The following is a 16,128-nucleotide window of genomic DNA, read 5'->3' as shown; positions in this document are numbered from 1 at the left end:
ATAGCATTGTATTTATCCTATTTTTTTTGTGCCAGTGATTAAATTTTAAAATCTTAATATTATGGTGGTTTTATCTTGATTTTTAATAAGGTAAAATTGGATGGTCCAGAGAAGGAAACTGCAAATCAGAAAAATAGCAGTTATATTCAGATTAAAAATGAAGATGAAGGCATAAAGGCATGGACACCATCAAGTTTAAGGGGACGTGCCGATCCCAACTTGAATGCTGTAAAAATTGAAAAGTTATCTGATGATGAAGAAGTAGATATCACAGATGAGGCAGATGAGTTGACTTCTCAAGCACCCCAAGAGAATCCTAGCAGTGATCTCTTATTAGACATTTCAAGTAGTAAAAGTCATGAAACCTGTCAAGGAGAATTTATTGCCTCTGAGAGCCAGGAAGATCCCATTTCTAATTCTTCCAGAGAATATCTTCAGAATATAAAGCAAGGTGAAATGGAAACACTTTCAAGCTCAGGGATTACATTTTGGACTGAAAAACAAAACACCAGTGACAAAAAATCAGTTGAATTAACTGATCAGAAATGTAATGAACTGATGAAAAACTATGATAAACATGATGGAAATGGAGTAGTAGGTGATACCAAGCGGTTGCCTTCTCCAGAGCCTTGTGAAGTTCGGAAAGATGTGAGTGATAATGAAATGCTTTTTCATTCTTCCTGCCAAATGGAGGAGGAGAGTCACGAGGAAGAAGAGCTTAAGCCGCCAGAGCAAGAAGTAGAAATAGATAGAAATATTATTCAAGAAGAAGAAAAACAAGCAATTCCTGAATTTTTTGAGGGGCGCCAAGCTAAGACACCAGAACGCTATTTGAAAATTAGGAATTACATTTTGGATCAGTGGTAAGGAAGAATTATATTTTAGATGCTGTTTAAATGATACTATAGAGTATTTTAATTAGGGTTATGCAGAATTTCGTATTTTACATTGCTAATGATCCAGAGAGCTTTAACACAGTTAATATATTTCAATAGGCAAAACTTAAAATTTCTCACAGTGAAACTTTTTTTGTTAAGCTTTAGTAAACATTGTCATCTGTAGCTATCTTAACTCATCTGTCTGTTCATTAAGAGTGTTTGGACCTGAAAAAAAAAAAAAAAGAGATAGATGATTGCCTTAAGCAGTTTCTTAAGACAATGTAGGAAGACACAGAAAACACTACTGCCTTGGTAAAAAGAGATAGTGTCATTCCTCATTTATCATGTACTTTAAAGTACAAAGGAAGAAAACTGTGGTGACAGTAGTGTCATTAAATGGGGCCAGATTGCAGAATCCAGTCTCCTGAATAGCTGCCTTAAATGCTTTCAGCTTTGAACCCGTGGCATAATGTGTTGACAGTTCTTTCATCTAGCTTCATTGGGATACAGGAATTTTCTGATATATGAAGTTTACCCTCTAAATTGTCAGTACTTTTTACTTATATCATTTAGTGAGGGATGGAGAACAACCCAAAAAAAACTCCGCACATTATTTGTTAAAATGCTTTGAAAATAATTTGAATTTTTTATAATTGTTTAAGACATCATTAAACATTCATAATTGTTATTGCTTGAGGATTGTGTAGGGCCCTCTTTACAGAGGGCTTCTGCTATAACCTAGGAAGATTATCAAGGAAAACAAACAACCAGCTTATTAAATCACTAACCTTCATTTTATGCACACAATATTAAGTACATTGGCTCTTAAAGATAGCCATATTCTAAAAGAAAGATTTTCTTGTTCCTGACTCATGGTTATCTTGAAGATGAATGAGACTGCTAAAAGTCTAAGTTCTGGATAAGAGTGATATCAAAGTAAAGAATACTTAGAAGAAACAATTCTTGACATTTGCATAGTGCTTTACAGTTTACAGAAAGCTTTTCTGTATCATCTCATTCCTCACAACAATCCTATAAAATAGGCAGGTGATATTTTCTCCATTTGATAGAACAATTCTGAGGTCAGGAGAGGTGTAGGGACCTGCTTTGATTATACAGGCAGCCACTGACAGGAAGGACTTCAGTGCAAGTCTTGACTATAAGTCACTCTTTCCATTATTCCACATTGTCTGAGTCACACTATTAAAAAAGATAGATCTCTCTTGGTATTTAATTTTGATTTGCAAATAAGAAGATGATTGGCCAAAATTGAAGGACTTCAAAATAACTAACTCAAAAATGTCTATATGAATCATCAGTGAATACTTACTGTTATTTTAATCAAATTTCAATTGTTACTTTGAATTTTGGATTCTGAGATATTAATTTATATAGATATTTTAAATTATATAGCAGTAATTTCCTGATGTTACTTACCTGAGTTTATGAAACCAGTTAAATGTTTCTGTTTCAGTAGGTGTGAAAGCAAAAAAATGTTTTGAATAGGAACTCAAATGTTCTTCTCAGAAATAGAAAAGAGAGTGGTTAGAGACTGGGGGTGGTGGTAAAAAAAATAGAAGGAAAAAATGTTTTAAAAATAAAAAGTCTTGCTAGATTTGTTTGTAGCCAAAAGATCCTTTTCATAAAAGCACATGCAGTGGACTCCCTGTTTAGGAGAATGTAATAAAAATAGTAAGCAATACCATTACTGAATGCCTGCCAGATACCATACATTATATTTAAATCACCTCAATCCTCTTGACAACTTGTCCTTATGTTACAGATAAGTAAAAAGGACTTGTTAATAGGTCACATTAGATGAAGGTGATTTCCTGAGTCTGTGGTGTTAACTCATTTTCTCACTTCCAACTCAGAGCCATTTTATTCTACTTTGGATGCTTTCACCTCCAAATCTTGGCGAATCTTGCTTTCTCATCTCATTCAGGTCTGCTCAAGGGAAATTGGAAGCCTTCTCTGACCACCTGATCTACAATAGCTAACATTTCTCCTCCCTCTCATTTCTTACCATTTTTATTTATCTTCATAGAACTTACTACTACTGAAAATGTGATTTTTTTATTTGTGTATTGTCTCCTCCTCCTCACCTCCCCATGATAATGCAGGCTCCATGAGGGCAGATTTTTTTCTGTTTGTTCATTGTTAAATCCCTAATGCTTAGAACAATGCTTGGAATACAGAAGGCACTATTTGTTAGGGGGGAAAGATTGAATGAATGACTCATCATTGTATCATGAATACATGTTTTGAAGGGTCTTACCATTTGTTCAGCACTGTACTAGATTACTAAATTCTGCTTAAAGCCCTTTGACCTGAGTTATCGTTAATTAACATTAATCCAGTTTTTAGACTTCTGCAGTTTTTTTGGTAGCCAGTTATACCATGCTCATTCCTGTTTTCTGGCCGCCTTTCATGCAATCTGTTTCCTTTTCTTTCAAGACACTCTGAAATCTCAGCTTTTCAATGGAACTTTTGATTCCCTCCTACATCACAAAGTACTTTTTACCTTCCCTGAAGTATTATAGAATTTATTTTAAATTTGGTTTCTGCTTAGGCCTTCTCTAAACACCCTATCTAAAATAGTCTGTGCCCGTTTTTCTCATTGTATCCATTTATACTCTTCCTAGCACTTAACTGCTATCTGACAATAAAATAGATTTCATTAATTTATTGACTGTCTCCACCATTAGAATGTAAGGTTAGGAACTTTATTCATCTCTGTATCCTTAGTGCCTAGAATAATGCCTCATGCAAAGAATATGAAATATTTGTAGGATAAAATCAAGACTGAATAGGAAATACCTAAGTTGTATGATTTATCTGAATACTTGGTTTATAATGTCTGTTTGAATCCTGTCCTTTCCTAGTAAAGTAAGTGCTTTAATTTCTCTGACCTTTTTTCTGACCTCTAGCAAATCTAGCAAGACTTTTTATTTTTCTGCTTTAATTTCTCTGACCTCTAAAATGAGAATCTTATAGAGGAGTTCTAAGGATTAAGGATGTTAACTCTTGGTACAACATCTGGCATAAGCACTCAGTAATTGTTTGCTACTGTTATTAAGTTCTGTATTACTCTTAAACTTTATATTGTACCATCTAACATGGTACATTAAGTATATTCAGTAAATATGTATTTGATCATACAAACCTCATTTCTTTCATAGTCTTTGGGAGTTTCTTGATTCCTTTGATACAAAGAATAGATATAAAGCTTGTAATATCTGTTTCTGTGTTCCACTGAGAGTAAGCACTTAATATTTATTGGCTTAATGATTAAAAACTAGTATAAAACTTATAAGCATTTTAAGGTAGTTGATAATTAAAAGATACTGTCCAGCAAAGTAAAAGTAGATGAATTTAAGTAACATTAAAAATTGGAAAAGTCTAATACTAAATACTTCCAATATATTATCAAAGTTCTCTTTTTATTCAAAGATTTAGGCTTGACTTTGGAACTGTATATAAACAAACTTCTAAGTTAAAAGTCCTGGGATAATGGAAGCTATTGAATTTAATATCGGGGAAGAAATAATACTTGTAAAAATCACACTATACTTATAAGTTATTGTATCATTTAAAGATATTTTATTTCAGAAAAAAGTACACTTGGGACTTATGTATCAGCATTGTATTTACTACACATTTAGATATTGAGGGGATAAATTTTTAAGATATTTCAGATATTAAAAGTTTCCCCCGGAAGTCTTTTTGCATGTTTTTATCCAAAATAATTGTGCTTCCATCTCTTAATTAGGGAGATATGCAAACCGAAATACTTAAATAAGACCTCAGTACGTCCTGGCCTGAAGAACTGTGGGGATGTTAATTGTATTGGACGGATTCATACATACCTCGAGTTGATAGGAGCAATCAATTTTGGATGTGGTAAAAATAAAAACCCAACAACATCTTTTATTCAACATTTTTATCCTTATGGCACCTTTTAATTTCTTTGATGGTTAGAATTCAAGTTGATTTAGGTGTAGATATAGAATTCAGAGAGCTACTATAACATTATGGAATAAAAGTATTGAGATTTTGCTATAAAACAGATTTTTGTTGATTAAATTATATTTCCCTTTGACCTATGTGAAAATTAGCGGTGTAATTTTAAAGAAAATATATTCAGTCTAAGTGGTAGAAATAATTTAAGAATGCAGTTCTTTGTCAAAAGTAAAATTATTTTATGAAAAGTCTAATAGCTCATTTAATTTGCAAATACTGTATTCATGCTAGAATCACTGTCTAGCAATGTTTAAATAAAGGAAATAATTATGAGCCTCTATACTTAAATGTAATAAAAGTGCCAAAATATTTTTCATGAAAGAAAGTTTTTTTATCCTAGTTTTTTCTATTGTAAGAGTTGATAAATATGCATATTTTAAGTATATTATACCCTTTTATTAACATGACACAAACTTTTTGAAAAAAAGTAATAACCGTAGTTGCAAAGTGATAAAGTAATTAGAACCTGTGTCTATGAAAAGACAACTAACCAGAAAACTTCCTGTCAGAGATGGTTTTATTTTATATAGATAGAATTTACAGTCTGCCATGGGGTCTCTCCATTTTAATGTCTTTATTGAAAGCAATGTACATTGGGACTGGCTTTCAGGAAAACTAAGGTGTCATATGACGCTTCCTTAGCCACTAAAAGAAAAATAAAATCATGTTTTCTGTATTAGACTTCCGGAGTTGCAAAGTGAACTTAGCACTTATTTAATCAGAAATTAAACAGATTACCCATTTCCTAAGTATCACATTTTATTGAGGTTTCCTTATAATAATAGAATTACTTTTATGTGAGAGAATTAAGTGGCACATAAAATGTGTGATTGTTGAATAAGATAAAATTATAGAAGCTCGGGTATAAAGAAATTTAGAAATTGGCTTAGCTTGTATATTCAGTGCAGATGTGTCTTCCTATTTAACAAATGAGTTTCATAAAAAAATAGATTGTTTTGTTTTTTCTGAATTCCAATAGAACAGGCTGTATATAACAGGCCACAACCAGTTGATAAGGTACGAATCAGAGACAGAAAAGATACAGCAGAAGCATACCAACTTGCCCAGCGTTTGCAGTCCATGGTAAGCAGTCACCTTCCTCACTAAATGATTTCTCTAAATTGCCTCTTACCCTATTAAGTAAGGTATGCCTGCTTCTCAACTGTTTAACAAATGGCCATTTAATGGAAGAATATGTTAGCTGTTGTATTTCACCTTAGCCGTTCACTTTTCTGGTTTCCATTCAATTTCATGTAGGTTTATAAGGCACAAACCAAATAAACCTCAGAATTTACTGGCAAACTTTACACAGAAGCGTAATATTTTGCTAAGATGGTCTTAGACAGCTTAGTTTTAATTTCTAAACCTAACATTTTTAAAAACTATACAGTTAAGCTCTTTCAGTTATTTTTGTTTGAAATTCTTACTATAAGATTCAACTTTTTGGAATAGCTATATAAAGTATGTTAGCCTTTATCTTTTTAATTCTTGATATTAGTGAGTTTTACAATATTTAAAAATTCATGAATCTTATTTAAAAAATAAGTGATCCAACAAGTGTCCTAAAAGGCAAAGTCGTATCGTGAACCAATAAGATAGATTAAATTGGTGGCAGGTAAGAAAGTATAGATGCTAGAGCAGATATCTTTCTCAGAATATTTAGACTGAGAGTATTTAAACTCTTTCTACCTAGATTTACTTTAAGAAAGGATGTTTCCAAATACAGTTTTTGGGATTGGTACTAGTTGGACAACAGCCTCTGGCAGCTAGTCTATTTTAAAGGCTTCAGTATTGAAGTTTGCAAACTTAGATGTTAGTAATCCAGTCATCCAACCTTGCAATTTTTTACTATTTGTATTAACTAAGCAATCTTTTTCTAAGGCTGAGATGTAATTATTGTGCTTCTGGTTTTCAATATTTTACCTCTTGCTGCATGTTCTTGCAAGTTTTCTACCATAAGTAATTGAACAAGAAGTCATTTTGTTGGTGGTTCTTTTTGGTTTTAAAAGTATTTTTTATCTGAGTGTTTTAACTCCCAGAAAATTAAAGAAGAAATCCAAGTAGAATACAGAAGATAATCACTGATTAGTGAGCAGAGTACTAACTATTGAACATAAATTAATAAAGTAAAATTGCTGATCAGAGATTATAATATTTTAATGGAGAAGTTATTTTTTAGAAAATTATCATTTTGATTTTGCATATTATATGCTGTGATTTTCTAAGTTAATCTTATTACCTTTTGCTTTATTTTAATTTCATCACAGCGCACAAGGAGACGTAGGGTCCGAGACCCATGGGGAAATTGGTGTGATGCAAAAGACTTAGAAGGACAGACGTTTGAGGTAACTTTGACCTTTTCAAATGGCTTATTAGTGAAAGTTATTTTGTCAGTATATATTTGTATATCTTAAAGTCACATATATTACACTTTTTTACTATGTGTACATTATCTTAATTTGTCTAGAAGTCACTAATAAACAACAAAATAGAAGGCATTGGGGGTGCAGTTAACTAGGAGTTTGACTCATTTTTTGCACTTTGATTATCTATTTCTACATTCTACTTTCTAGCTCAAGAATATCTCTCTCCCAGGGTGATGGGAAGAGAAGTTGGTATGCACAATTGATTTCAGTAAATATTTACTGAATGATGTTCTGATATATCAATTAAAATATTGTCCTAAACATTAGACATAGCTTGAATTATAAATAATAAAGTATTATTTCTACTAATAAAAACTATGTCCTACAAAGAAAATAGGCAATAAATGTATGTATACACCCATACACGTTCTATATATATATAATTTGTTTGCGAACAACCAGTGCAGTAGAATGGAGAGTATGAGAGTGTGGATAACATTTCCCTCAAAGGAATTGTTATGAGAATTAAGTGAAATAAATGAAACAAGATGTGTGAAGCTCATAGTACTAGGTACTCAATAAACCTTGCATGTACCAGGTACTCCATAAATGTTGGTTCTCTTCTTTCTCTTTTCCCCATTTTCTGCTCCCAACCTCACACCTGAGCACTGTTCTGGGCACAACAATTCATATTATGTGGTTTCTGCCTAGAAGGAACTTAGATTTCTAGCAAGAAAGATATAACCTGTGGTAAATTCTATAACATTGGTCCCAAGAAATACAAAGTCCTCCCAGAGGATGTGATCAAGGAAGGTTTCACAAAAGATGTGCTGTTTCATCTGTGACGTGAAGGACGAACAGGGGAAACTTTCAAAATTTAGAAAAGTAGATGAGGGCATTCCAGGTTGAGGGAGTGGCATAGGCAAAGATATAGACATGGGGAAATACTAGACATTTTCTAGAAAAAAGTACATAGTTCATTTGGGCTAGCGTGTAAGGTTGGTAGTAGAAATGGAATGAAAAAGATTTATGTTTACATAGAACTTACTATGTATCAACCACTATTGTCACTATCGTCAGTATTTTACAAACATTAATTCATTTAATAATCTTCACAGTAACTCATTGAAATTGTTATTATTACTATTATTGTTCCCATTTAAAATGAGGAAACTAAACCATGGAAAGCTTTAGTACCTTGCCTAGAGTCACCCAGCTCTAATGAGTAGCAGAGCCAGGCATTTTACCTCCAGAATCTGTGCTCTTTATCATTATGCTGCGATGTCTCTCAGTTGTGAAAGAAAACTCAATATAGTAGTTTAGTAGGTGACTAAATATAGTAGTAGTATAGTAGGTGACTAAATATAGTAGTATAGTAGGTGACTAAAAATGAAAAATATAGTAGTATAGTAGGTGACTAAAAATGAAAAATAGGAAAGAGAAAAGATTCAAGTGGTCCTGGGGTTTTTGATCTTGGGTACCATTAATTGAAATGAGTAAGTCAAGAGAAGGAGTAAATTTTAAGTTTGGTATGGCTGTGTATTTTGGAACAATTTTTTAACATTTAGCATTTCTCTTTGTTAGTAGCAAGAAGGAGACACATCTATATAAACTTGTCTTGTTCTCACGTGCCCTTAAATATGGTTTTAAAGGAGTATTTTTATTCTACTTGTCTGTGGTTGATGGACTCTTTGATCAACTGGTGTTTTATGTTTTAGCATCTCTCTGCTGAGGAGTTGGCAAGAAGAAGAGTAGAGGAAAAATGCAAACTTCTTAAATCTTCAAAAGTGCAAAGACCCATAAAAAGGTATGTTATATATATGATTAGAAAATGTATGAAAAAAGTATTGTTCTTAGTAGTCACCTCTTCACTTGCTAAAGGCTTACTAATCTGCTGTTTGAAAATCTTTTCTAGAATTTTTTCAATATTCAACTTCTGATTCATTTCTAACATCGGCTATTTTTATGTGTTTTGAAACACGCCCAATAACTGCCTATTCCTAGGTTTCAAAAATTTTCCCATTCTCTGCAGCTCTTCAGAAAACATTGACAGTGCTTTCATATCATGGTTCTTCAGTGCTTAGGGTTGCATATGCTCTCTTGCTATTTTCTATCTAGCTTGGCCTTTCATTTCTTTTTATTTGCATTGATTAAGCACTTTCTAGTTTAAATGTCTGTCTTCTCTATTCAATAAATGTTTTTTTGAATGCCTGCTATATGTCATGCACTATTCTAGGCTCTTGGAATACAGTATTCAGCAAAACCAATTGTTCTGGAACTAACAGTCTCAGGTAGAATAGAAATCCTGCTTTTTTTCAGTTGTGTTAACATGAACATTTTTCTTGTTTGTTTCTTTTTTTTTTCTTTCTCTAAACATTACCTAAAAAACCTTTTTATTATTCTTATTCTTTCTCTCAAACCTCAATTCTTTACTGGTCAAAAAGCCTTTCTAACATTTCTCTTAGATTTACACAAGCTTTTGTTTCTAGCCTTGCTTAGGTGCCCCTCTCCCTATCTTTTTTTAACAGTTTCACTTTAAAATAGTTTATCATAGTATACATTAATTTCCTTAGCATAACTGTCATTTATTCATTCACCAAATATTTATTGAGTCCGTACTGTACGCTGACCCCATTATTGTACTGACAGAAATGTTTTTGAGAAACTTCTTTTTTTCTTGAACTTTCAGGTCTCATGTCAGGAAATTGGTTAAATCTTCATTGAACGTTTTGAAATCTGCTTTCAGTGCAGGCCACATATCTGACTATTTACAATGTTCTCCTCATTGGGTATTAAAAGAAATTAAGACAACAGAATTATTTTTTCCCAAAGGTCCTATCATTTCTTTCTTTTTTTTTTTTTTTAACAAATCCAAAAGAACAGTGCTGCTTTCAAAAGAGTTGTATAAAATGTTCTAAGAAATTCCCATTTAATATTTTTCTCTCTCAGATAGAATTTCAGTTTAGATTATTGATACACACTTTCAACTTTGAATAAATGTTATTTTCCTAATCTTGTTGTTGAGATTATAGTAGAAATAAATATTTATTTTTCTTTTCAGCTCCTTCGATCCCTTCCAACTGATACCTTGTAATTCTTTCAGTGAAGAAAAGCAGGTACTACTTATGCATTACTGAATGCCAATAAATAATACCCTCCTGTCAAGCATTAAATATTTTTTTCTATGTATGCAAGGCATATGTATGTGAAATATTGGGTGAGATAGGGTATATTAAAGGTCAGATGAGTAATACAGATGGAAAATGAGAGGGAATTTCTTTATGCTTGGGTTTTAAATGGTAATTTTTTTAAGTCCTGTTCTCACTGAGCCTTGATTGGTGGTGAGACTTTGTTATGATTAGTAAAAGATAAAAGGGAGGACATTCCAGTTAGGGAGAACAAAATCTCTATTTTTATGCTCCTCCATTTTTTTTTTTTATATTTCAGGAGCCATTTCAGGTGAAAGTGGCTTCAGAAGCACTTTTAATAATGGATTTGGTAAGGATAATCTATTGTGTTTACTTAGTTATTCTGATTTGTATTCTTGTTGTATTTTTATTGCAGGCATAAGAGTATGGAAGACCTGTATTTTGGATCTTAACTATCCTCTTTTACAAGGACTCTAAAAATAAGTCTTTTCTTTTGGAGAAAAGCCAAACAATTGCATGTTTCCATATTTTAGAGAAAATAAATTAATGTGAGTTTTTGCAGACTGTTTATCATCATTAACCCTATTTTCATTTCCTAGTATTCTTTGTCTGCTAGATAACTGCAACAAAACAGAACTCTTATAATTTGGAGTTTCCTTGTTTGGATTAAACTACCGAGACCTCAGATAGTTGTGTATTTGTTTATGGTCTTTTCCTATAGGAGGACCCAGAGTGATTTTTACTTCATATCCTTCTATCTTTCCTGAATAAAGAGAGCAAATGGTATTTTTTATTTCGTAAGTGAAAAAGTGGCCTCAGCCAGCCATGAAGATAGATCTGAAATCTTAAGTCTCTGTGTACTGAACATCTGTGCATCTAGTTCTTCTCTTATGCTACTTTATATTAGAAAAAGCACAGTTACCATACTTGTAAATGACTCTCCTATGATAAGTGGGTTGTATTCTGATGTTTTTTTGTCAGGTGATTGGTTTGTATGGGCTAAATCTATCTTGTTTGTCTTTCAGCATGCTCATGTTTCCATGGCAGAAGTGATTGGTCTATTAGGAGGAAGATACTCTGAAGCTGATAAGATAGTTGAAGTAAGTTCTCTATTGTAAAATTTTTAAATGTATCTTTTCCTGCTGCCATACCAAATATTTTTATAGATTTCAGTGGATGTAATTAAAATACAGATTTTACCTATGATATGAATGAGAATATGCAAATGTAGAAAGTTATATATTCCCAAAAGTGACTTAACATTCCATATATTGAGCAGCTGTTTCCTTTCACCATGGAGAAAGAGAAAACACTGTCAAGCCTTGGTTTCTTTTGCCTTCACCAGTAAAAAGCTACAACTACTATGAGGCCAGGAAACGTGCTAACCTTATAGTTGAAACTTGGTATGCATGATTCTGTTAAAATTATTATCATAAATTATAGGGGTCATTGAAAGAATATGTTTGTACAGGTATTATGTAGGCTAACCTGGAAAATAACAGTTATGATGACCTTGTTTACGTAGAAAAGCACATTCTGAATTCGTAGCATACAATCACACTCTTGAAGTATAAGTCATTTGTATGTTAAAGCCTGCCTAGGATACAGTCAAATAAAAGAAGTTTCTGTATCTATGTATGAAAGAACTAAAACATTAAAGTAATAGAATTAACAGAATTTCCGTGTAATCATATAAGGATTATTCCTTTTTAGATCTGTGCAGCAGAACCATGTAACAGTCTGAGTACAGGACTACAGTGTGAGATGGATCCTGTCTCACAAACACAGGCCTCAGAAACGTTGGCTGTAAGAGGCTATAGTGTTATTGGATGGTATCATTCTCATCCTGCCTTTGATCCTAATCCTTCCCTACGAGATATTGACACTCAAGCCAAATACCAGGTGTGTTCATAAGTCTTAAACATTTGGAAAATCAGCTGCTTTGTTTAATACAGACAAACCATCAAAGTAACAGTGATAATTACTCTCAGAGCCTTTAAAAATTGATGGGAACAATTAGGACAGGGGCTGGGAATAATTGAAATAATCAAACAATATATATTTTGCATCTCTGGGAAAAACAAAGTTTTGTTTTGCAGTTTTATGTTTGATGTGTTAATGTTTTTGTATAGGCAGCTATTTGTAAATTATTACCATATTGATAAAGATTATCAATGACGGGTAGCGAACTGATTAGTAAATACATTCTTAGCAAATAATAGATTTTGTAGGCCAGGTGACTTTTTTAAGGTTGGGTTGAATGCATGTTGGCCTGAAAAATTTAGCATACAGAATGAATATATAAGGCATTTTATTTAGTTGCTTATTTGGATGTTAAGATTTTAACACACCTTTATGTTCCCTTTTCCTCTGTTAGTTGTGTAAAATATTGGTGTGTATAGATACTGACTTTTAAATTTATGTACTTGAAACTAATTTTACTTTACTTTTTATTGTAGAGTTACTTCTCCAGAGGTGGTGCAAAGTTCATTGGAATGATTGTTAGTCCCTATAATCGAAACAATCCTTTACCTTATTCCCAAATTACCTGCCTGATTATAAGTGACGAAATTAGCCCAGATGGCTCTTATCGTAAGTTGTCAACAAAAACAATTTTATCCTATTTCTGTCTTTTAATCTTACAAATCAAAGACTTTACATCTAAGCAAAACTATTTGAATGGAAAATTTGTGCCCTCAACTGGGGGATTACTATTTGCATACCACGTAGTACAGCTACCTTCTTCCCTTTTAAGATATCCTTCTAGATTCAAGTCCCCACTGTGTTACCATGACCACTGAGCAAAATAATTGCGACATGGAGAAAAGTTATGGCCAAGCAATGTGTGTTAGGTACTGGAGACACTGCAGTAAGCAAAATAAATGCAGACTGGTTTTCTCTGTGATGGCATACAAATGAAAAAAAAAAGAGAGAAAAGAAAAAATGACCACCGACTACCAGCTTTCCATTACCTCTCGGTTTAGGCTTAATAATGCCGAACTCCGTATATCCCTTAGTTTCCATTTTATTTCAAGAAAGAATTTGGTTGGTTTAGCCCATCACATGAGTTGGTTCCTTTGGGATTTATGTCTATTGCAGTCTAATCAACTATTGACTGAGAATTCATGTAGCATACTAGAGGACAGAAGTGTGAATGGAAAGGAAGCGATTGGAAGAAACAGTTGACATCCCTAGGATATTTATTATTCATTCTTACCACCACTACTCTAGTTTTCTGTCCTCTCTGGAAACTGTCACTGCACATTGTACTCTTCCCTATTAGCTCGTGAGCTCCTTGAAGGTTGACATTATATTATACTCATTTTTCTATCCTTAGTTTCTAGCACAAAGCCTGGCATAAAGTAGATAGTAAGTGAATGTTTGTTTATTAATTTCTCTTCATTCTTAATGATGCTTTCCCATCACTACCTCTATGTCATTTACTTTAGTTGCTCTGGTTGCTCAGTTCTTTATGCATCTGCTACATTTGTTTCCTGTCTTCATGGTCACTTTGTCTTGGTAAATGATAATTTATCTATTTAGCATGTCTCACTAAACTGTGAGCCCCAAAGGGCTTTGTCTTTGTATCTCTAGTAGCACTTAATCAATTTCCCTGCACCTAGGAAATGGTCCATGCTCTGTAAGTTTTTATTGAATGAATAGTATTGATACTAACTTTATTCCAGAATGCCCATAGCACACATGTACATTATTCTTTAGCCAGTATAATTTTACAGAGTTGCAAAAGGAGGAGTCACAATTAACTTGTTCTCAATTTAAAGAATTTCTTAATTTCATAATCTGCTAGATTTTGATAGTGAACCTCTACTCTGATGCTGTTCAATACAGTAGCTACTAGCCGCATATGATTATTTAAATTAATTAGAATTAAATTAAATTTAAAAATCAATTTCTAGAATTTCACTTCTAGCCAAAATGAAGTAACAAGGACTTGTCTGAAACAACCAAAAACTGGACAAAATAATGAGCCCCCAAATTATCTTAGCTTATTAACTTAAAAGAATTGCCAGGCATAGCACAAGGAGAAGAAACCTACCCAGAGCCAAGCAAACTGAGTTGAGGTGATAAGAGGTAAGACCGAGGAAACCAACGCAGCTAAATTTTACAGGACAGAGGACCACAGAGCAAAAAGCTATGTAGAGAATACTCTGGAGATTTGTAGAAGGTACAAATTTAGCATTTATCAAGATATAGACCAGTGCAAGTGTGCAAAGAAACTACACTAGACAGGGGAAAGAATTACTTGAAAGGATTAAAGGAAACTACCAGTATTCACATAAGCTACCATTGGACAGGAACAGGTGTCAGCATTAATCAGTGTGGACAGTTCTGTTGGGCAGAGCTGCCTCTTAATGGTCATGACTTGACCATTATTAACAAACACTGCTTGTTACATTTTATGTTTTTCACTACTCCTCTTGGAAACCCTCTGGTTCAAGAAATAAGATTTTCTAGAAGCCAAGGGATACCTTGTGTATTATAGTACTTTTAACTTGAGTCCTTCCTTCCTTCCCGCCCTCCCTTCCTCCCTCCCTCCTTCCCTTTTTCCCTTGTTTCCCTCTCTCTGTGTCTCTGTCTCTCTCTGTCTCTCTTAAGTGTATTCTCAAATCCTATCCTTAAAATGTCTCTAATAATTAAGCATTTTCTGTACTGGTAATAGCCAGGAAATATACATAGTAATTAGGTTTCTTCTTATATTTTAGTAACTAAAAATATTCAGCGCAAAAGGAAATTTTTAGTGGTTTTAGTGCCATTTTTTAACTTGGAAAATATAATTAATACTAAATAGAGCTGTATATCTCACACACACTGTGTGTGTGTGTGTGTGTGTGTGTGTGTGTATTCCCATGGTTTTCCATCGACACAGACTGAAATGCATTTATTTGCCTCTCTTTATTCTCATTTTGACTTTCAGAGTAGGAGTTTCTCACTTGGATTCATATCTCAGCTCTGGTGTTTATTGATTATTTTACCTCAGGTGGATTAGTTTACCTCTTTCACATTCTTCTTTGCCACATCTGTAAAATGAGAAAAAATTACTTTGTTTACAGGGAGTTGTAAAGATTGTCGATAATGTGTATAAAGTGCTTAGCAAATAATAAGATCTTCAGTAGTTGTGATTATAGCTGTTGTCTGTGCTTACTAGATAATCAAAGTATATCAAGTAAATGATTATCACCAAAAGGAGTTTGCTTAATAGCTATAATGTGTCGCTCTTCTTAAGTTTTTTAGGGGAGAAATGAAATGGAGGAGAATCGAGAAATAAAAAAAATCAATTATAATCAGGCTTGCTGTTCCCTCCTTCCACAAACCTGAAAGAGATGGGCTGGGAAAGGCTTTTTAGAGCATATTGACAAGCTCTGTTTTATTGGAAGGAAGTATAGTCATATTTTTTTTAATGCTTTCTGATTTGATATACTGACATTTTATGTACTTGAAAGCCTTATGATGGCTTAAACCCAATTAAGAGGTAATATAATGGAAAGGTTAAGATTATAAACTCAACACAGACTAGACTACCTGGGTTCAAATCCTGGCTCTACCTCTTACTAGTTATATATGCCCATGAACAGGTTATTTAACCTCTCTGTGGCTCAGTGTCCTCATTAAAAAAAAAAAAAAAAAGGACAATGTGGTAGATAGTTCATTTAAGTGGCCTTATCTATAAAGTGCTTTAAGTTTGGCACATAG

General features: G+C 33.1%; 1 protein-coding gene across 6 annotated transcripts in view; it reads left to right on the top strand.

The window, feature by feature from the left end:
• Nucleotides 1-16,128, top strand: part of MYSM1 (Myb like, SWIRM and MPN domains 1) — a 35,500-nt gene that overhangs the window by 12,773 nt on the left and 6,599 nt on the right. For all 6 annotated transcript variants that reach the window (XR_005658312.1, XM_039887533.1, XM_039887525.1 and 3 more), the window contains 10 exons: nt 91-863; nt 4,651-4,781; nt 5,881-5,984; nt 7,169-7,246; nt 8,986-9,074; nt 10,329-10,383; nt 10,715-10,765; nt 11,442-11,516; nt 12,130-12,318; nt 12,876-13,008. Coding sequence is in view for 5 of the 6 variants with exons in the window: in XM_039887533.1 (XP_039743467.1) it covers nt 91-863; nt 4,651-4,781; nt 5,881-5,984; nt 7,169-7,246; nt 8,986-9,074; nt 10,329-10,383; nt 10,715-10,765; nt 11,442-11,516; nt 12,130-12,318; nt 12,876-13,008 (1,678 nt within the window). In the remaining variant the exon portion in view is untranslated. The remainder of the gene's footprint in view (nt 1-90; nt 864-4,650; nt 4,782-5,880; nt 5,985-7,168; nt 7,247-8,985; nt 9,075-10,328; nt 10,384-10,714; nt 10,766-11,441; nt 11,517-12,129; nt 12,319-12,875; nt 13,009-16,128) is intronic.

The sequence above is a fragment of the Pteropus medius genome, unplaced genomic scaffold, assembly GCF_902729225.1.
Source record: "Pteropus medius unplaced genomic scaffold, Ma_sr-lr_union100, whole genome shotgun sequence".
NCBI lineage: Eukaryota > Metazoa > Chordata > Mammalia > Chiroptera > Pteropodidae > Pteropus > Pteropus medius.
The sequence above is the reverse complement of the archived record's forward strand: the minus strand, read 5'-3'. Positions and strand labels throughout refer to the sequence as shown.